Source organism: Eucyclogobius newberryi, unplaced genomic scaffold, assembly GCF_026437365.1.
Source record: "Eucyclogobius newberryi isolate DKJ021-1_F unplaced genomic scaffold, fEucNew1.0.hap1 SCAF_22, whole genome shotgun sequence".
Classification (NCBI taxonomy): domain Eukaryota; kingdom Metazoa; phylum Chordata; class Actinopteri; order Gobiiformes; family Gobiidae; genus Eucyclogobius; species Eucyclogobius newberryi.
The window spans coordinates 8,372,134-8,395,024 of NW_027315857.1; the positions used below are offsets into that span (position 1 = coordinate 8,372,134).

Consider the following 22,891-nt stretch of genomic DNA (forward strand, 5'->3'; position numbering starts at 1 on the left):
GAGAAACTTTGAAATCTCTCCGCTCTTCCGCTTGATACTGTTAGATAATGTGAACCGTTTTATGCGCTGGAAATCGACACTATCTTTTAATCACCCCCTTTTGTAGTCCAAAAACGGATGAAATAAGTCATTGATCTTCGTGTAACGCTTTGCAATCAGCACTTTCAGCTCAGCAATCAGTTTGAGAAATCTCAGATGAATTTGCATTGAGGGATTTGTGCGCGTTCTGAGTTGTACTTTTTTTTCCTCTCCTCTCTAGCTGCTGAAGGAGATCAACAGGACGAACAAAGAATTTCGGTTTCGCCGGCAGATCGAACCAAAAGCATACATCGCGGCCTACTTCAAGGACCTGCCCAAAGACTTCTTGCTCGGCGATGGAAAGATGTATGGGGAATTCGAAAACAAGCAACTCCAGAACGGGCAGGAGTACATCTTCTTCGTGGTGGCGGTTGTGGAGATGTCAGAAAATGTAAGTTTGTGATTGATTATGTTGTATCGTGTTTCTTCTCACTCTTGACTTTTTAACTTTGAGGTACTTCCAAAACATGTATCGGTACATACTTTACGTTATACAAGACTGTCCATGCTCTCAGCCCAAAACCAAAACATACAGACCCTTTCCGCCAGGTTTGGCCGAAGGGCTACTTTTACAATATACTTAATGTGGGAAAAACAAATGTATGCTTTAATTTTAGCACCGTATTTTCCGCACTATAATGTGCACTGGACTATAAGGCGCATTAAGCAAAACAAAACGTGTACCTCACAAAATCGCTTCAAGGTCAGTGAGCACAACCAGAATTAATCCATATATAAGGTGCACTGGATTATAAGGTCATTTTTTGAGAGAATTAAAGGATTTTAAGTGCGCCTTATAGTGCGGAAAATACGGTATGCTCTTTAAAATGACATATTACGCCTTATAACCTTGTTACATCAGTATTTCCGCGTCATTATTTTGCTCATAGTTGTCTTTTGATTGATTCATGCATGTTTGAATAATCCTGTTTTGTCCTGAAACTGAAGCTGGAGTGCTCAGAAAGGTTTAGTTTTCACTTACCACCTATCCCCGCCCACATCGATGTTCTTAGTTGTGATTATTTGGAGAAAAAAAAATCCAAGTGACACATGTAGACTCCTAAAGTGTCACATAGCCACTTTTAAAAATTAAAAAGACATATATGTACAATCTGCTGCTTGTTACAATGACATGTCACACTGAAGAGGCGGAGCTTAGCAGTTCTGCAGTTTTGAACAGGAAGTCAATCAACCTGTTTCTATTACTAAGCTGTTTTAGATCAATGAACCATGCATTTTTGTTGTAATCTCCCGTTATATACAGTTACACAACAATCCTTTGCACGGGCCAAGGATGTTACCAGCTTTTGTGAGCATTTGTGAGCATTTAAGTTCCAAACTCCTCGCTGGCCGGAGACGCTGACCCTCACCGCTTCGGGGAGAGAGGCCCCTTCAGACCTCGGCCCATTCCGGGAACAGCTTGATAACGGCGCGCGTGTGTTTAATTGCGGAGCACCTTATCTCGCCGCGTGGGTGCGTGCGTATGCGCTGGTGTCCAGCGTGGAGCAGAGAGGGCATGCTGCGGGCGAGATGATGGGTCCGATGAGCCCGGGGGGGGATGGAGGGCATAGCGCTCGCTCTGCCTCCACCGACCTACGCTTCAGGTGGAGAGCCGCGATAATCACGAACAGAGGCAGCCAGGCATATACAATATTTCCATCCCTAAAGACCGTTTTATCTCTTCACACTTCAATCAAGTTTCCTCAACGAATGCAGAGGCTCATTCTCATTCCAGATCATTTCGATGTGGAGTCCGGAGAGAATAACATAACTTTGTGAAGGTTTTTTAATTTGTATTGCTGGGCCAAGCTGTGTAGCAAATGTGGTTTAATTGAGTAAATTAGCTCAAGTCTTAAAGTAGCGCTCAGAATATATTACCGTAGTCAGCATGGCCATAAGTCACTTAAGTAGAAAGAGCTGCAGGAAATCCAGTTTTGTGAAAGCTTAAGGTGAACATGGTTAATGAAACTATTATGAGGAGTGTGCTTTAATCAAGCTGAATTGCGTTGATTAATACAAGTCTTTTACTGCAAATCAAAGCCTGCCTGCATGTGGTATTTCTGTTATACTATTCAATATTACTACTACTATTACTACTACACAGTACAGTATTATCATTCTACTTTCTTATGATTATCTGCTTATTGCTATTCTTACTCGAAAACCCCCCATTTAATGCTTTTGTGACTCTCATCTTGTTGGGTTTATCAATTAATTTTTTCGTTCCCACTTTTGGGTGCGTGCTGGAGCAGTAAAATGCGTTTTTAGTCGTGTACTTTGCAGTTGAGTTTATTGTAAAAATAGTAAGGAACGGGCAATATATTGGTTCAAAAATGAGTATCGTGTTATCGAAGGGCTTCCCCAGATATTGGGTTTGGGTCAATAAAAGAATCAGTGACAAATATCGGCAAAAATTAAGACGATCTTTGACGCAGATATGTTGTATTTGCGTTCGTATGTGTCATTTCCGCAGCGCTTCAGATTCAGATATCGACAAATATTGGTATTGTCTGAAAAAATCTATAAAAGATCACCCCTAAGAACATTGGATTTTATGTTCATGACACAAATAACACATTGCTCTTAACTCATCCTCATTAACGATCCATTAAATAATTCAAAATGTCCGCTGCCTTTTCAGATTATGTATGCCACCAGTCCCTACTCCGACTCGGTGGTCTCGGCGGACATCGACCCCCAGCCGATCATCGACGAAGAGGAGGGTCTGATCTGGGTGGTGGGCCCCGTGCTGGCCGTGGTCTTTATCATATGCATCGTGATCGCCATCCTCCTTTACAAGAGGTGAGGAACGGAGCCGCCAAAGTGACTTCTTGCCGCCAGGTCTGAGAACGTGTGAACATGTGTTATCTGGCAACATGAATCATTTACAGAGCGGAAGAGGAGAGTACTTCGAGTCAACACTATGATTTATACATGAAACACTTACCATGAATATTCAGCAACCTACAGCTATACACAGTAAAACATTCTATAGCAGCACTCTGTACGTTTGAGGGTGACAGGGAGACAGGTGGGCGAGTGCAGATTTGCAGTAGTTCATCTTAATCAAATCAAATGATACGATATGAAACAGTTTGAGTATTTTGAAAGAGCTGAAGAAAAATCCAAATCTAATCTAAAAGAATATATTTAAAAAAAAATGTTAGTGTTACAATTATTGTGATAGTAATTGTCGCAATTTTTTTAAAGATTTTTAAAGATTTTTCTAAATTTTTCAAGATTTTTGACAATAAACAACAGTGACTTTAATCCACATGTTCTAAAATATTATCACACTTTATCACTTCACATTTAAGTTTCGGCGTGAGGTTGAATAAAAACTACTTGTTTCTGCTTCTAAAGTTCTCATAAGTAATATTATTTTTTTCATTTCTTACAATTACCTTGAATGAATCATCATGAATATTGATTTACCAAATCATCTGGATTTTAACTGTCCTAAAACAAAGTACATTTTTCATAGATCTATCATAAGCTGGAACATCTACAAACCCAGGTAAACCAATGCAGATGTACTTCAAAAGTACAAATCCGTCGACAGCACGGCTAAACATGTAACAGCTCCTCACACTTGAGCACTCGGTCTGAACTGCCGTCCCGGTGGAGGCTGTTGTCAGTGCGCATCAGTCAGGCGGACGAGGCCAGAGCTCTGACTGTCTGAAGCTTCAGAGAGGCCTGGAGCGCGGGCAGGCGTCCCAGACTCTCTCCTCCCTCCTCCTCAACAGTCTTTACCACGGCGACTCCCACTGGGGACGCCACATTTGATCCCTGCGTCCCCTCTTTTCTGCCAGGACACACATACATCGTTTACTTCACTGTTGAAAGTTGTTAAATACAAGTTTTTTGGCATTTGTTGGTCTCATTGACAAAAAAAATGTCATATGAGAATTGCATAGAATTTCCCCCCAATTGTAAAAGCATGTGTCCAAATTGAACATCGATTTCACATGTCGTGACGTTTTTTTATGCATTTACTCATGCCATACAATCGAAAAGTGCATTTTTAAATTTGTAATTGTGTTGTTGCTTTTTCAAATTCCATCTTCTTCACACAGTATCCATAACAGTATTGTTGATATTTTTATTGCACTAAAATCTGGCCTTTGAACACTCTGCTAGATGATGAGTAAATCACAATTTATTTCAAATGGCACTTATCCATATTTTTTTAAGTGAACTCTGCCGAACAATGTTTTAGGTTGCCAGATTCTACAGCGAAAACAAACTTGTTTTTGTGTCCTCACTATTAGCTCTGGCAGCTCAAAGACCCTAAGTTGCAAAAGTACATTTTAGCGAGTGCGTGCATGTGACATAAACTAAAACAGCAGTCGTACCAGTCGTATAATTAGCGTGTGGTTCAGTTGCGAGATCAAGCTTATTTGTTTGTCCAGAACGCTGTGTCTTCTTTCTTGGTTTCTGGGGCTTTGGAGTATCCCTTTTTGGAAGCACACTTTGACTTGATTACAAACTCTGTGTCGTTTCCACGTTACGGAACAGTCAGTGTACATGCTGGAGATGTTTTTCTTGTTAAGATCAGTTTTATGCTACAAGATGTTCCTCTAGCGCAAAAGAAAGAAATAAAAAACATAGCGGAAAGAGCAAGTCGTGCTGACAGTTACCAGTCAAAAAGTAAAAAAAAATGCATATTTTACATCTAAAAGCCGAACAGTGGCTTGGTCCATCTGCCTCCTGCCACATTTATTATGAGTATTAACAAGAAATGCATATATTCACATTGTTCTTATAATGGAGAAAGCTGACATTTATATTGTATTCTTGGACGTGCTTCAACAAGACACGGTCAGCTAAATCTGGAGTAGTGGTTATATTATGTAAGACTTTAATGTACACCAGTAAAACTATCGCAAAATAAGACCCCTAAAGGCTGCCAGAGGTCTGCCCGCCTAATGCTGTGTCAATATTTCTTTTCTTTGCTGACCAATGGAGCAGCAAACCAGACAGGTAAGAGCGAGACGGATAGAGAAAAAGCCTCCTTTGAGCACTGTTTTATCACCCCGGAAACCATAGTATCTAATAACACGTTATACAATGGTGCTGAAGTATACGATGTGATTGACAGAAAAAGAGCCGAAGCCGAAGCTCGTAAAGGCAGCCTCCCCAACAGCAAAGAAATGCCCCTCCATCATCCCACGGACCCCGTGGAGCTGCGGCGTCTCAACTTCCAGACCCCCGGTAAGAACTCACCGGACTTGTTTATCCCACTGAGTGTCGACGTACCGAGGGAATGCTACGGATTGCTTGCTCTGATCAGAACTCCATTACGATGTATTAACATTTCCATGGCTCATTTACAATCATAACACAGACAGAGCGTACATAAGGACTACTCACAAGGTCGAGATTCGCCGTCGCGTAAGGCTTTATTCACAACGCGGTGGTCTTGACGATCGGGACTTAAGTGTTTAATCGGATTGATGGGAGTCCGGCCACAAGGAATGAGTTTTTGTGACTGTTCTTTTGCATATAAAGCATTCAAACATGTGCTGTTATAAGGGGAAATCTAAAATGTACAACAAAAGTAATCAAGAAGTATTATGAAAAACCTTCCAAAGACAAACTAATTCCCTGTTGCGTGCGTTGTATTCATGGGTTTCCTGTTTTAAGGCAACGTTTTCAGGACATTTAACTATTCTAAAAGATGGAACATTTCGTTTTCAGTGTTAATCGATGTAAAAACGGTGCCACTTTTTGAAACCTACTGATAGTTTGGTGGCAGCTGTCATCGTGGGGTCATCCGGACTCATCGTGCTTATTCAGAAAACGCTCCGATCGTACCCCGCTGCTGCTGCTGCTGCTGCTGCTGCGTGTTACTAGATTCAACCCAGCCCAAGTGAGGACAATATGAAATATGTCAAGGCCTTGCCCTGTGCTTTGTATGCGTGCCGATGGATGGCCACAAACAACAATGACAGCTGCGTAGAGCAATGTTTATACCAGCCGACCTTTAGCGCCGAGGTGAAAAGTGGTCAGTGGATTCTTGCCTTCGAGGAGACACCGAGAGTCGCCGTACATTTATCACCTGGAGAGGGGCACTGCATCTTTGCCCCCGTTCTGACTGTAAAAGGAGGAACACCTGAAGAAACACGATGTAGCGCGCGGACCTTGGAATAATGACTTGAAAATAGTGTTCTCTAACAGATGTTACTATGTATAAAGTGTAGCTTAAATGGCTGGAGTGCAGGAAGGTTTAACTTATAACTCATATTAGTACTTTTAGTCGTTTTTTTACCCAGTCGATTGTTATTTATTGTTGTTACGGTTTTGCGCAGATGAATTGTATTCTCTTGTTTAGATCCAGGCTCTGTTTAATTAGTCTAGTGTCATTTGAAACTTAAAGGCACAGTATGTAACTTTCTAGAGCCTGCACAATTCCACAGAGATGGAACATTAAAAACATACTTCAGAACGTCATGCAGATACATTTGATGGCATACTGTGGAATATTATAGCTAAAGGAACAACATGTTCTGTGGAAACAAGTTCGAGTCAGGTTTGTGGAGATGGAGGCCCGCTCACCGCAAGGACACAGTTTAAAAAATGATAATTTTAATGCAATAAAACCATCCAAAATCCTCCCAAAAAAAAATGGGGCACTATTTCTAGGTGTCGAATAAAAGTGTGTTTTATAAGAAAATTGCCTATTATAATTGTAACCTTTATACTGTAGAATTAATGTATGGTGTAGCAACAATATGACTTGACATTTAGTAATAACTATTGTCATTTTTTCTTCCACATTGTTCATTATAAAAGTAGGCAAACTAATGCTAAGACTCAATAAATAAAATGTGTGCGTTTAGTTTATTTCAGGAAAGAAAACCACAACAAACTCTTTTCATGTCCATTTCAACAAGGGTAGTCAATCCAACTGTCTTGACCAAAGAGCAGGAAGCCCATTAAAAAGTGAACCTGTAGCTTTCAATGCTGTTTTGAACTCTGGGACCGGTGTTCAGACGGTGCCAATAAAGTGGGCCTATCAGAGCCGGGTCAGTCTGTATGAAAGGAGGATAAATTACCCCTCCAGGCTCGAATAATGTATGCATATTTATGAAAGCCCTCCAATGCGGTTAGGGCCATTACAGACGGCTTCATCCTGACAAAGGGCATTTTTTCCTTTTGGCACTGAGGGATCTCGAACATCCTTGCGCTATTTCAGCCTCCACTCAAGCCGTCATTCCCCCCCCCAGCCCATCATCTTCTCTAAGAGCCTGGATCTCACTGCTCAAAAGGGCTAAACATTTCCTCCAAACATGTGACCACTCTAAATCAAGTCCTCAAGCTTTCGCTCTCCACTTTCTCTTACACCTCAATGGACGTTTCCTACTTGAGGATGCTTGATGTTTGAGCGACAGCATGGTCCAAATGGTGCTTTCATTGTCCCCCCCCCCAAGGCCGGTGATGGATTTGGAGTAGCGGCCCGCAATAGAAACCCACTTTTGCCAGGAGAGGAGTGAAAGTGGGTGGGGGAAATGTGGCTCAGTACCTTCCATTAGCTAATGCCCACTTGTGCCAAGCTAATGAAACCTCATAATGGTGAAGGTGGTGGTGGAAAAGATGGCGTCAACCAACTGCGGTGGCACTTGACACGTGGAGATGGAGAACTTTTGAACAGAACAATTTCAGGATAGAGTTCGTCATCATTTGGGGGTTTTAAACTATAACTAACTCATACACAATTGCGAAGACGAAACAATTCGAGAATCGGCGCACCAAGCTATAGCTAAAGGTGTCCAATGTAACTTTTCTGCTGGAGATGTTATTTCTTTTCTAAACTAAACGTATCTATCTTGCATTTATTCAATTACAGGTGCTTATTGGTGGAAAAAAAAAAAACTTGAATAATTCTTACTGTGGACGATATTGCCTTCCCACAGAACTGACGTGTAACTTGGCTTGTTGACGTAACCTGCTAGTCTGCATGGAGATAGACAAGTTTAATGCCATACTCCGGTACATTCCACGCAAAGCAGTAACATCTATGGCGTCAAAGTCAATTTAAAAAAAAGTATTCTTCCAATGCTAGATTCTAAATAGTCGATGACCGAAGATGACGCATACGTACTTTCCACACGGGTTCATTGTGCTTTGCTTGTTTCTTTGCTTCCATATCGTTAGCATGGCCTTTAGCATGGTAGAATGTGTGTACTAATGTCTGTTCCATTTAGCATACTCGTGTCACTAGCGATGTTTTCTTTTGTCAAACGCATCACGTCGCTATAATGTCTTGAGTCTGTAGTTAATGACAAGGCCGTTTCCTCCACAGGTTCAGGTGCGTCCAGTCACCCCAGTAACCTCCATTTGTCAAGTTAGTTGGTCTCGATTCTGCATTTGACAACATCTCCCTTGATTCTCCCACTGCCCTCTACTTTTCCCATCTCTCAACCCAGACTTCATTCTCGTGGTGTCAGTGCTTTGTCATCGCAGTGGGGCAGAGTTTCAGGCTTGCAACGTGTCATTGTTCAATCAAACTTTTTGGCCTGATTTTGGCTGTGTTTTTTCATTTCACCCTTTTGTGTCATGGTGTGCCTCTATCTCTGTGTCATGCTAGTTATCCTGCCAAGCTAAATTGCTAATAGAATCCTAGGTGGACCTCTCATTCCGGCTTCTGCGTCCTTCCTAGCATGGCCACCGCTGAACAAACTAGCCTATGAAACACCTTTCCATCTTCCCTGCTTCTCTATTGGTCCACTGTTCCTCTCATCGTGTCAAATTTGTGGTGACATTTTTTTGTTTTGCTTGTCTTTATTTGGCAGGTATGGCCAACCACCCTCCCATCCCAGTCATGGACCTGGCCGATCATCTGGAGCGTCTGAAAGCCAACGACAACCTCAAGTTCTCACAAGAGTATGAGGTAACAGTCCACAGACTCTGTTCAAGGATTAGACTGGAACTAATGGTCATTAAAGGGATTTTAAGGTAGAAGTAAGAGGTATTTACTTCTTACCAACACTCAAAGATGTGTTTAGAGTGATGTATGTGGAGTTCTCCTGCATTCAAGACACTAGTATTCCAAAAGTCCTATTTTATTTTTATTTTTGGTTAAGTCGCAGTAATTTTTGCATGAATTAAAAAAAAATAACAACAAAAAACAAAAACTGTGAACTGCAGCTTGTTTTATTGCATTGTTTTGGATCAATAATGCAGTTTTAATGTCCAAAGTATAACATCCTAAGATTTTTATAAGAGATCTTCTACTGAGAGTGTTTTTCAAACTTCCTTTAAGTTATTTGTTCTTTTCTTAGCGTTAGCATACGTACACCTATTCACCATGTTCTCTAATCTGTTATTATTTTAAATTGCATTTCTACTGAAAGTGTTTTTCAGACTTCCTATAAGTGATCTGTTCTTCTGTATCTATCTCTGTATCTTCCTGCGTTGCATCAATGGAATTTCCCCATGTGGGACAATAAAGGATTATCTTATCTTATCTTATCTTATCTTAATGATCCACAGGGGGGTTTGATTATAACAAGTATAATATGTCTGTCTAGAAGTAGTAGTAGAAGAAGTAGTAGAAGTTCTAGTGAATGAGTATTTACACATTGTTGTAAATTTACTTCCAAATTGCAATGTGATTAATAAAATCCAGCTTTTACAGTAGAACATGGAATGACTTTCATTACAATCTGCTTGAGGTTATCACTGTTGGCATTTTGGTAATTTGTCAGATGAACAAACAATTAGCATCACTACATGCTGTACATTTTTAGATTTTGGTTTGTGCCTTTATACTAAATAGCTCATTGACATGTCTCATTGAATATCAAATTAATATAAATTATGTCGCATTACCCCGAACATCAATGTCTGTTCCAGAAGTGAACCAATGCTAAAACGGCAGAAGCTTTATCTGCATATAAATAGTGTAAGAAATAAAGGAGTATAACTAAATAGAATGCACAATTTAACTTTGTTTTGCCAAGTTAAACATCCTTAAATGGAAAGAAAATGTGAAAGTTGTTGATAAGACACATGGGGTCAATTCATATGTCAGTGGCTTTTTGACATGCTTCAGAAACTGCCATTAAACTGTATGAGGTTAGCGAAGCGGGACAGTCTTCATCACAAAAGAAAATGTATCTTATTATTTCTCTATGACTACTTTAGCCTAATGGAAAGCAATTATGCAAGTAAAATGAAAACCTTTTTATTCTGAAAATATTGTGGCAGCCTTTGCTTAGCCCCATTTAACCTGTGCTGAAAAATACTTGAACGATCTGCGAGCGAAGACATTAAAAGCGATAATAAAATATGCACGAAAAAATATATATCCAAGGAAATAAATATCAGTGCGTGGACTATTTTTTCGGTGTCAACTTTTTTTTTTTTTTTTGGACAGGCACTGTACATGTATGTTTTGAGATTAACAGACCTATCTAAGGCCCAAAGTAGCTTCTGCGGGTTCCAGGTCATTGAACACCAACCATTATCTACAGAAGACAGAGGAAGACAAATGAATGAAATAAGTAAATTTGTATCCCACTTCAAATCCATTTAATTAGCCATACGGGATAGTGAGACCATCAATCTGCCTTATTGCACCAGAGCTATTTTTCTGGAGAGACATTAAAACCGAGAAGACATTAAAAAGAAGGAACAATATTTCCCCGTCCCTGTGTGCTGGATGTTCCCTTTGTCATATTACATTTTATTGTTCATTTATTTGTGATGAGGGACCATTAGCCATTCCTGCTCTGCGCGGCTAACGAAAAAGCGGGATCTCACACTCTGATGAACTAGTCTCTGGTGTGAGATTTGGTCGTGTGCTCTATAATCCACTAATGTTTGGAGAACGTTGGTAAAAAATAACAATACGTCTTAATGTATTTGGAGATAAATGCGGTCATCACATGGCAAAGAAAACGGGGGGCAATTAGGGTTTGTATAGTGGTGAGTAAATGTGTACTAACATTACTCGAGTGAGAGTAAAGACTACCGTATTTTCCGGACTATAAGTCACACCAGCCAAACAATGCATAATAGAGAAGAGAAAACATTTATAAGTGGCACTGGAGTATGAAATGCGGTTGCAAGTGTGAAAATAACAAATAATATCACATATAAGTCGCTTCGGAGTATAAGTATACAAGTATAAATATAAGTATAAGTCGCACCCCGGCCAAAACTATGAAAAAGGGTGCGACTTATAGTCCGGAAAATATGGTAGTTGCCCATAACTCGAGTGAAAGTACAACAGTATTTGCAGAAACTACTAGGCCTACTTGAGTATAGAGAGACAGTTTGTCCATGAAATGTATATAAAATCAGATTTATGAATTATGAGTTGATACAATTTGCAACGTTTTTTGTTGTTGTTTTTTTATTGCAAACTTTTGAAACAGTTTTTATTGCTTAGCCTATGCTAAATATTGAAATGTTGCATATCCCCAGAACAACAAAGCTCACCGTGGTTCAGGAAGTACATTTCCCATTAGTTTCTCCTATGGACTTTTCAAAATTGTCAAATATCAAGAAATTAAAGGCATGAAGAAGGCTAACCAGTTATGTAGGAACTAATGTCTTTCATAATGCAATTGTTTTCAGTCAATACATTTTTTTAATAAAAAAAACAACAACTACAATTCACAGAAACGTTTTAACAAGTTGGTGAGTCATTATAGGTCTCATGGTCATTAGTTAACGCATAGCTGATTTGCCGCGAGCAAGCTTTTAAACTTTTATATCATTATATTATATTTATAAGTCTATGGGAAAAATTATGAGCAAATTACTAAAAGTGGTGGGCGTTCACTGCTGAGCTCCACATCTTACCATATCTTATCTAGAAAAAAAACCCATAATTTATGCTGTACATACTCTCCGCCGACCAGTATCGCTGCAGGTATCAAAGAATATGTTTGGCGCATTAATGAGAAACACCTCTTGTTCACAGTCCATCGACCCGGGGCAGCAGTTCACCTGGGAGCACTCGAACCTGGAGGTCAACAAGCCAAAGAACCGATACGCCAACGTCATTGCCTACGACCATTCCCGGGTCCTCCTGTCCGCTATTGATGGTACGCTTCCCACCCACAACTCCTAGGTCGATTGTACACAAAGCCGCCACAGCTCCACCTACAGTACACGACTCGAGGCGGTTTCGGCCACTTACACTGCAGCTATTCGTTAACCAGTGGGTTGCGGGGTGCTAAGTCGGTGCGACGAATATTAAAAAGGCCTGTGTAGAAGTGCATTTAAACAATCCTCTGCTAAGTGGTGATGAAACTCCATTAGGCAGAGATGCGCACACTTACAGGCAAACGGACCCACAACAAAGGAAACCTCACTTACTGGACATAAAGGACTGCCATTATGGCTTCAAAGTGCATACAAAGCATTTCATTGTTGACTTTGATTGGTTCTTGGACTAAAAAAGGATAATTTTTACATGAAAAAGTGTGTATTTATATTTATTTTTTTCCTTCTTCTTCTTTATTAAGAAATGTAATGCTTTTTATGTTACTATATTATTATTATTTGTATTATTATTTATTTATTTGTCTTTTTTTTACTATTATTATATTTATTGCAAAATGTTCTGTTATATACTTTCCATTCATTATTGATATTTTTTTCCTGTGTTGTGGTAAAAAAAGGCACTTCAGGGTTCTAAAAAAATTTAATAAAATCCTTATGAGTTTCCCTCAAAGTCTCAGCCAACAATACAAAAGCTTTTATACATTTTACCAGCAACTACATATGTATAGTATCCACGTTTCCCAAAAGCATTTTATACATCGTCCATTTAAATTCCACAAAAAAAGTCTCGACTATTTTTTGCAAAAAGCGCAAACTTTCTTTCTTAACACTCCCACTTAAACTCATCATCATTACGATTGCCGTTCAATACCTCCTTAAATCCCACATCCCCTGGAACACATTTGTTGTTACATTCGAAGCCGAGAGACGCATTACAATAAGCGTATTGACGGAGAAAATGAGAAAAAAAAAAAGACAAATCCTGACTGACAGAAGGCATAAAGGCACAAGCGCATTAAACAACTTGCCTCATTAAAACACAGTAATGTCCCTTTTCTTTTCAATTCCAAAAAAAAAAAAAAACACACACACACACACACACTGGGCTTAATTGTACTTATCTTCGTCCATTTGTGGCAGTGCGGACAAAAAGCCGCGGCAAAGTGGGCGTTTTTAATGCGTCCGTGTTACATCCGCGTGTCTTTTGAGCCCAGTAAGTTACCTGGGAGTGCGAGGCGGTCTGGAGGGGGGCCGGGAGGAGGGGGTGGGAGGCGGCGGTAGCGGAGCAGGGGATTGTGGGAGACGTGGCCGCCATGCAGATGAGAGTTATCTTGGTCGACCATGTGTGCACGGAGCCCCTAAACTGCCAGTCCTAAAGCATTGACTAGCTGTCAGCTCTGTCTCTTTCCGCGGGATTCCAAAAGGCTGCTGCGCCTTTCATTTAATATAAGCAAAAGAGACGCCGTGCCAAGAAAGAAGATGAGAGAGAGCGAGCGGGGGGGGAGGGAGAGGGATGGAGAATTGTTTTGCTACTTTTTCTGTTGGTTTGTTTTTCTGCGCGTGAGGTGATAGACTTTTATACAGAGCGAGCGTTATCGGGGAGTCTCTCAGATAAAAGGACACGGCGCTTTGGATTTCAATGTGCCGTCGATAATACAAAAAAAAAAAAAAAGGGAAAGGTTTGTGCGACGCGGAAAAAAAGACAGCTCTGATCTGAATGTAGCCGGTGGTTACGACTGTTCAAGCTGGGACTGAAGAACGCTGTACATTGAAGACGCAGAGAGGCACGTGGGAGTGGGGAATCTCGACGCGTGGCGGGTGGTGTTTCGGGCGTTGCTGGCTGGTTAGTCTGTCCCACGAGTGAATCGAATGATCGCAACGAATCGATTATTGACATGAGTGAGCGGATAATGGTGAACTTGTCTGTTTAGAGGTTTTAAAACATGCCAGGAGCGGAGAAAAGTCCATAAATGTGCTCCAGCAGGATCGTCAAACGCCTTCGCAAACTCTTTTCGTCAAACAACAAACCAATTCGTTGAAAGAATACCGTAATTGCTGGACTAATCGATTGGCAAAATACAGAATAACATTAGTTGCAGCCATTGTCGGTTCTGATGTGGAAACACTGTCTAGATTTAAGAATATTTCAGAAAAGGTTTGGAAGTACCGTATTTTCCGGATTATAAATCGCACCTTTTTTCATAGTTTTGGATGGGGGGCGACTTATACTTATATTTATACTTATATACTTATACTTATACTCCAGAGCGACTTATATAATTTGTTATTTTCACACTTGCAACTGCATTTCATACTCCAGTGCGACTTATAGGTTTTTTTCTTCTCTATTATGCATTTTTTAGCTGGTGCGACTTATACTCTGGAAAATACGGTAGATGTACAGAATGTGCTACTGTTGGTTTAAAAACTCTTTAAACTCGCTGCAAATACTGTAAACAAGAGCTCATTTGAAAACATAAAACAAACTGTGATTCATGTGCAAAATCGATATATATATTTTTGTAATTGTATGTCATTTCAGATACATATAATACCTTTAACATTAGTAGCGCTGTAGGCCTCGTTTTATGTGCTGACTCCTTTTTATATGATTTATATAGAGTAAATGTGCTGTTTAGTGATACCTTTTCATATAAATAGTCACTTTATTCAGTGAGTCCATTGAGCTCGTGGATACGTCACAGTTTCATCCCCTTTTATTCGCCCGATTGATGAACAGAGCGTATCTTTTGTCGAACCAGAAGCTCTTTAATCGTATACAGCCCTGAACAAAACTAACAGACGATCTGATTCAGATTTTCTGGCTGCCGTGAAATGACTCATAGATCACGATTTACATCTTGATCGTGTCCCTCGACAGGCATCCCCGGGAGCGACTACATCAACGCCAACTACATCGACGGCTACAGGAAGCAGAATGCCTACATCGCCACGCAGGGCCCGCTGCCAGAGACCTTCGGGGAGTTCTGGAGGATGATCTGGGAACAGAGGAGCGCCATCGTGGTCATGATGACGAAGCTGGAGGAGAGGTCCAGGGTAAGACGCGTTACCGTGGCGATGTATGGTCAGGATGTCGTAAAGTGTGGAGCGGAGGCAGCTGGAGTCGGGAGCGAAGAAGAACGTAGTGTTATTTCTATGGGAAAAGTGGGATCGAGCACTGAATATCACGAAATAGAAAGAAAATGAAGGTGCGTTGGCAGAAGAAAACCATTGATTTCAAGCCCAGATTTTAAGACATTTACTTTTTTTTAAGGATTGTTTTGGCTCAGCGGCTTTATTATTAATTTAACACGATTTAAAGACATTGTAGTTTTGAGAGAACAGAGTCAAACAGTGACGGAAGCGTTGGGCTGGTATAAGAGGGGCTGAAGGGGGGACAGAGGGGGGCTCTGGAGTCACGAACCTCAGTTACCATTTAAATACATTTATATATAATAAATTGTTGTAGATACAGCAAAATCCTGAATTTTATGTTTAAATAGAAATTACGGTATTTTTTCCTTTCATCCACAGATGTATTACATACCATCATTTTTGTGAAGCTAAAAAAATAATATAAAATTCTGAAATATTGCTTTTGTTGTTAAGTTTTTGCTTAAAATACTAAAGTTGGCTCATTTAAAAAAATAAGCGTCACATGTTTGATGGTCCACTTCATTTTGCTTCCAGTTGCCTTCAGTCAGAATGTTCTTATAATCTGATGAAAGCGCATTTAAAAACATTAATTTGCTTTATGCCCCTAGGGGCCCATGTCAAGGTCGTCTCCGTTATATACTTTCATAAAGCCAACTTTGAATTCCACAGATTCTACAGAAATATTACAAAAGGCTTAGACTCTATGTAGATCCACACAAAATAATAAACGATAGACAAAACAAAATATGTCTATCATTTCTTATTTGCTTTGTAACTTTGTAATAATGAATTAGAATGTGTTTTAGGTCTTACACATACAGCGTTCTGATTGGTTTGAACTACGGGCAGTTTTCCATGTGGTCAAAACACATGCAAACTACATTATGCCAAGTCCAACGCAGTCGCACTGAGGTCAACTCAATCTATTCATGTTCGATAAAGTCCCACAGCATTATACATCACGTCAGAATGAGCCTTGAGCGCGAATAGGACATGAAATAAAAATTCTGTGTGTTTTCTGGTGGATGAAAAGCTGCTCTGGCTTCACTGTATTCACTGTATTCACTGGGCACTCCTTTAAGGTCACTGCAGTCAGAAGGACCCGTCTTTCTGGCACTGGGCGCAGAGGCTCGCTGGGCTCCATAAGCTCCTGACCTTCACACTTATACAGAGCGGCGGGCGACGTTAACAGGGACGCTGACTCAATTCAGACCGGGAAACAATGTACAAATCCCATTCTGGAGGGCGAGGCTGGTGCGTGAAATGTAAACACGTAAAAAATGATTTAGGATAGAACTTTTTTGGGCGTAGCTTTCCTTTTTTTTTTTGGAAAGTTTGGATTATTTTTGAGCAACGGAACAAGAGTGGCATGTAAAAGTTCATATTACTAGTAGAATAAAAGCTGAAATGGCACCAAAAATAATGGTATAACAGCAGTTTTCCAACATTTGTGAGAAAATGTGAACAAAAACTAATAATAAATAAAATAGATAAAATAGATAAAATAACATAAAATAAATAAAATAACATAAATAAAATAACATAAATAACATAAAATACATTCAATAAATACAATAAATAAACTTTTAAAGACACTGTACCTCATTGTTACGCTCGTAAAAAAAACATGGGGAAAACAGAACTAGTTAATTTTGCAGCAGTCTAAATTCATTCCTCACTTTCTCACGTATTCCAAGCATCCTAGACAGCACTCAGCGGTCTCATTTGACCCCCATGAGCTGCTTTTACAACATATCCAAAATGGAGAGCACAAATATTGCTCAACTACAGGACAAAATGTCCACAGCCTCTTTAAATAATGCTTTTTCGACAACAATAATATCGTTTGTAATTCATATTATTTATAAATTCCATCTTATCCATCTTTTCCGCTCGCTGTATTGTCAAGTTTGTTTGAGTTAGATTTACAGATCATTGCCTTTTTGTTTCCGATTCACTTTTGGCAGCTTTGGAACGTTTGTGCAAATGAGAGAAACGCGTGTAAAAGTTGTCAGTTACAGTGGGAGTGTGATTCTTGGCTCCGTTCAGTGCCATGTTCTCTATGACACAGCCTGATCCACTCTTATCATTACGGCGTTTGACAGCTGGAGGACATAATGTGCTTTTGTTGGCTCTAACAGCCCCTGTCTTTTATATTAATCAGTGCTATCATTCACGGAGAAGCACTCAAGCTGTCTTTCTATGTTTCGCATATCCATAGCTCTATTATGAATCAATTTAGCCGCATTTTATTGCACCTGGATGTCAATGCTCGCAGCTGCTGACAGAGGTGCGCTGCAACTTGGTAGACGGAATTGTTAAAGGTTCTTTATTTAATTGCCGGCTTTGCATGGAAGTGTTTCTTTCATATATTTAATTGGTGTTTTATGACTCACAAATATTCTCCGTGGAGGTAAATACAGGCAAAACATCACCGTGGAGATCTTCTACCAGAAAAGTTACAACATCACCCTTGAATTCACATATATATATCTTTTTATCATTCATATTTAGAAGAAGAAACATCACAATATACCAATTACCGTAATTTCCGGACTATAAGTTGCACCTTTTTTCATAGTTTTGGCTGGTGTGTGACTTATACTTATATACTTATACTCTGGAGCGACTTATATGTGATATTATTTGTTGTTATTATCACACTCGCAACCGCATTTCATACCCCAGTGTGACTTATATGTTTTTTTGTCTCTATTATGCATTTTTTGTCTTATAGTCCGGAAAATACGGTATTCACAATTATTGACACATAACAAAACCAAAAAGTGAAATCCTTTATTTTCTTTCATTCTAATACTGTTCCAATTGTATGTAAATAGTTTAATTAAATCAAACTTTCTGGATACAAAAGTAAAGTGAATATGATTTAAACAGCCACATTAGCAGAACTATTAGCAGAATTTTTGTGAAAAGACTTAATTTTGCTTCTAAAACAATATATTTTGTTTTTATCATTCATATTTAGAAGAACAAACATCACAATATACCAATTATTCACGATTATTGACACATAACAAAACCAAAGTCAAATCCTTTATTTTCTTTCCTTCTAATACTGTTCCAATTATACATAAATAGTTTAATTAAATCAAACTTTCTGTACACAAAAGTAAAGTAAATATGATATAAACAGAACTATACATTAACATGTACAGATTCATGTGAATAGACTTCATTTTGCTTCTAAAACTGCCCTGATTATTATTTATTCGTTCGTTTTCTGGTCGATTAACAGAATAACCCCGGCATCCCGACTCCCCAGTGTAAATACTATACTTCAGCCTGGCCCATGTTGTTTCACACATTGGTTTTGAAGGACCCACAACTGCTCACATCAAACCGACTGAACAGTGGGCCACTTATTCCCTCCGCCGCATAAACACTCTCTCTTTCTTTTGGCAGCTCCGGTCAGTGTTTTATCGGCTGCTCTCTAGGAAACAAAGCTGTATACTAAAAAACCAATAAAGTCCAGGCTGTTATGCGCGCGGAATGTTTGGTTACTCTTGTAATTATAGAGTGGCAGGACAATTTATAACAATGTCAGATCCATAAAAATATCTCAAACCCGCCGCATTGATTTTAAAATCCAATAGTCAGTGGGCAGCGGCTGATTCGGGGGAATTTATTTGCACATTATTTGTTCAGAAGCTGCTCATTTGGCGGTGCGTGTGTGGAGTCTTAACGGTTATTGCTGTTGCTTTGTCCGCTCAGGTGAAATGTGACCAGTACTGGCCCACGCGAGGCACAGAGACCTACGCCCTGATCCAGGTCACGCTGCTGGACACGGTGGAGCTGGCCACGTACTGCGTCAGGACCTTCGCACTTTTCAAAGTAAGGAAGAGTTGAATTATTATGTGCTAGAGTTGTAAATTGTGAGCATGAAAGATGTTGTGATGCCTTTTTGGGCCACACTTCCAGCTCAGTTATAACTAAATATTTAACATGTTGTAACACAGGCTGATAGGATTTAAGTCAAATGTGTTGAGCGCTAATTGCTCATTAACGGGACTAATTTACTCAATGTTTTATACAGCTTATAAACCTTTTTGGGAAAACATTTAGGACATTCTTGCTAAATTGAGGCTTAAATGCACTACAAAATTACCAACCAGCATTCTCTATAAAACGTTTACAACCAAAAAGGCAATAAACTATTCAGCCCGTGGCAGAATGACCAGTTTTAACAGTTTAAGGTTGTCACTTTGGCTATATAATGACTTAATACATTTATTTTTTCCTGGCCACTTTGTAAAATAATGACTTTGTAACAAACATCAGACTGTTTTAAAGCATTGTATTGATCACAAACCTTAAAATGCTGTTCTAAAGCTCTGCAAATACTCAAGAAATCCATGCGCTGACGCCAAAGGGTTTGTGAGAGCTAGAGGGTTTTTAAAAACTCCTCTCATAGTTTGAAAATGAGGTATGTCGGTTTTAAAGGTGACAATCATGGCAACGGATCAAACTTTTGCTTCTTCTAATATGTATCGTCTGTGTTCAGAACGGCTCGAGTGAGAAGCGCGAGGTGAGACAGTTCCAGTTCACAGCCTGGCCGGATCATGGCGTCCCCGAGCACCCCACCCCCTTCCTGGCCTTCCTCCGGCGGGTCAAAGCCTGCAACCCTCCGGACGCCGGGCCCATGGCTGTTCACTGCAGGTAAGACGCACCTCAAAATCCTGTCGCTAACGTAAAGACAAAGAATGAAGCTCTTTACGTTAACTCAATGTATTTACTAAAACTGTGCAGATAAAACGTCTTGGTTTGCGGTTCAGGTTTCTCACAAAAAGAAAGGAATGGACTATGATCGCGATTCTATTCAATTACCGTATTTACCGGACTATAAGTCGCACCGGAGTATAAGTCGCACCAGCCAAAAAACGCATAATGGAGAAGAAATAAACATAAGTCGCATTTTAGGGGGAAATTCATATGTTAAATCCAAGACCAAGAACAGACATTTAATCTTAAGATAAGATAAGATATTCCTTTATTGTCCCACATGGGGAAATTTCATTGGTGCAACGCAGGTAGATACAGAGGTAGATACAGAAGAACAGATCACTTATAGGAAGTCTGAAAAACACTTTCAGTAGAAATGCAATTTAAAATAATAACAGATTAGAGAACATGGTGAATAGGTGTACGTATGCTAACGCTAACACCTTCAGCTACATGACGTATGCTAACGCTAACACCTTCAGCTACATGAGGCACAGACAGAACTGTGGTAAGTGTCTGGTATGTTAACGTAACATATTAACAGTTATTCAGATAACTATAGCATAAAGAACATGCTAACAAGTTTACCAAAGCATCAGTTTTACCCCAAATCACTAAATCCATTGAATTCTTCTTCCTCTGTGTCACTTCTAAACAACTCCACAAACTCCAGAGGTAGAGGAAGTGCTGATTCTTTTTCTGCGTCGCTTAGAGCCTAGAGCGCTCTCTTGTGGTTGTCAGTGTGAAAATAACGAAAAATATCACATATAAGTCGCTCTGGAGTATAAGTCGCACCCCGGCCAAAACCATGAAAAAAGTTGCGACTTATAGTTCGGAAAATATGGGTAAATGTACTTTTGTAAAGCCCTAAATCACAACGGCAGCTGCCTCAAAGGACGACCGTGAAATAGAGAAGCAGATTAAACAACGTTCACAGTGGCATAAAGTATTTCAATAATACTATGTCATGTTTTCTGTAGCAATATATCAGACAATCCTGCTGAAATATCACTTTATACAAAACATGAGAAATTAGACGTTTGCTTGATTTTGTATCTCTAATCAGCTCTTTTTGTTGCCCAATCGCTTCCTCATAGTTAGTTATAGTACTCAACATTCTACTTTCTTATTCCAATATCATCCATTTTACAATACATCCTGTGCACCTGCAGATTTTTTTGCCTTGTCACCAACACGAACGATCGTTGTTGTCGTTTTCCTCAGGGAGTTTTGACACTGGTAGGCAAAAACGCATTATCATCAATCATTTATTTCATGTGGCATATTCTAAAACTCAAAAGTGGGAAGATAAATGGGCCACCTGTGACTCCGATAGCGCCATCAGAGCTCACGGAAATGATTACTTCAAGCAAACCTACTGTGGGCTACCACATGTGGGCAGCGGAACCACGAGATGACGACGAAGAGCCAGGTCTAAACCGGGCAAAAACAGAAAAAGCAGTTGCACAAAAGGTTTTTATACGGGCGGGGATTGAGTATGACAAAAACATCGACAACCACCAGCTAGTACAGGGGTGGGCAATTATTTTCCTCCGAGGGCCATATTCGAATCCAAGCAAGTAGCGAACGGCCGGCCCGCGGTGTGATTTTTTTTTTTTTCTAATTAAATATAAAATAAAATATCACTTTTCTGTCAAATATAGGCTATTTGAATCTATTATTTACTACCTTTCACATCATATTTATTAATGGACACAAGTGCAGGCAGATACCTAAGGGCAAAAAAGATATTCAATATTACTTGGCATGTTTGGCGGGCCGCATTATAAAGACAAACGGGCCACACGTTGCCCGCGGGCCGCAGTTTGCCCACTCCTGAGCTAGTAGATGAGAGATGGCAGCTTCTTTCTGTGAGTTTCAAACTTTTATTATGCCCGATTTCCACTCATACGTAACCTTCATGTTTGAAAACGCTAATAGTTGTCAATATAAGGGGTATTGTTAGTGTTTGGTGGCTGCTAAGTGAATTTGAGTGTTAAAATGCTCACGTCATGATCACCCGTATATAAATGCTCAGGGTCAATATTTGTGGAATAAAAATGAGAAAATGCCACACAAACAATGCTAAAACAAACAAAAAAATGACACGGACACGTTATAAAATCGGAAAAAGAAGAGAAGAAGAGAATTTTAGTCCGTTTTGTCTTGTTGGAGATTGACGTAGAGCGCACTGTGAACCCAAACAAACTGTCCCGCTGGCTTTTTGCGACGGCATTTTCAAATCTCGTTTCGACATCGGAGCACAAAGAGTACCCGTGTGTTTGCCCTGAGCGAACCTAAACATCTCCCTCCCACGCAGTCGCCTCACAAACCGCTCGCTCCGCTACAGTTGCTAACACGTCGCGCAGCAGCCCACAAGTCCTCATCCCCTGGGTTACGTACGGCATCACAAAACGAACAACTTTACTCCATCGATGCCGTCTTTACTTTTTCCTTTTTCTGAACGCGAGGCCGCAGCTTTTCGGAAGACATGACATGCTTCTGAGCTAAAAGGAACGATAGAAAGAGCTATAAAATGCGAGAGATAAAAAACTCATGTCAGGACGCGATAAAAACGGACGAGGGATTACGCGAAAAGCCGAATTACCACATGCTGAAGTTAATTAGTTGGGTTGACCAATCTCTTCAAATTGAAAATCCTGACTTGAACAATAAAAGAAAACGCAGGATTTAATGTCACTATGAAGATGGGAGCTGCTAATTCCTCTGGCACCGCATCAGATAGCACACACCCCGCTACAAATCCAATAAGTACTGCGTTTTCTAAATCTTCTTTCTTTACACAGTTGCAGAATTTGGTCGTCTGTAGTTACGCACTCCTATTATTCGCTTCAAGAAACGTCATAGATGGTGATTTCGCGTGCTCGTTTTTAGC

At 39.9% G+C, this 22,891-nt stretch overlaps 1 protein-coding gene across 11 annotated transcripts in view; it reads left to right on the forward strand.

Moving 5' to 3' along the window:
• LOC140371470 (receptor-type tyrosine-protein phosphatase delta-like) overlaps positions 1–22,891 on the forward strand; it is a 517,665-nt gene that overhangs the window by 482,524 nt on the left and 12,250 nt on the right. For 4 of the 11 annotated variants that reach the window (XM_072458636.1, XM_072458627.1, XM_072458628.1 and 1 more), the window contains 10 exons: positions 260–469; positions 2,720–2,880; positions 5,050–5,061; positions 5,180–5,292; positions 8,384–8,425; positions 8,874–8,971; positions 12,014–12,137; positions 14,981–15,156; positions 18,988–19,107; positions 19,778–19,932. In XM_072458636.1, the coding sequence (XP_072314737.1) occupies positions 260–469; positions 2,720–2,880; positions 5,050–5,061; positions 5,180–5,292; positions 8,384–8,425; positions 8,874–8,971; positions 12,014–12,137; positions 14,981–15,156; positions 18,988–19,107; positions 19,778–19,932 (1,211 nt within the window). The remainder of the gene's footprint in view (positions 1–259; positions 470–2,719; positions 2,881–5,049; positions 5,062–5,179; positions 5,293–8,383; positions 8,426–8,873; positions 8,972–12,013; positions 12,138–14,980; positions 15,157–18,987; positions 19,108–19,777; positions 19,933–22,891) is intronic. The other 7 variants (XM_072458630.1, XM_072458631.1, XM_072458634.1 and 4 more) reach the window with 3 other exon arrangements.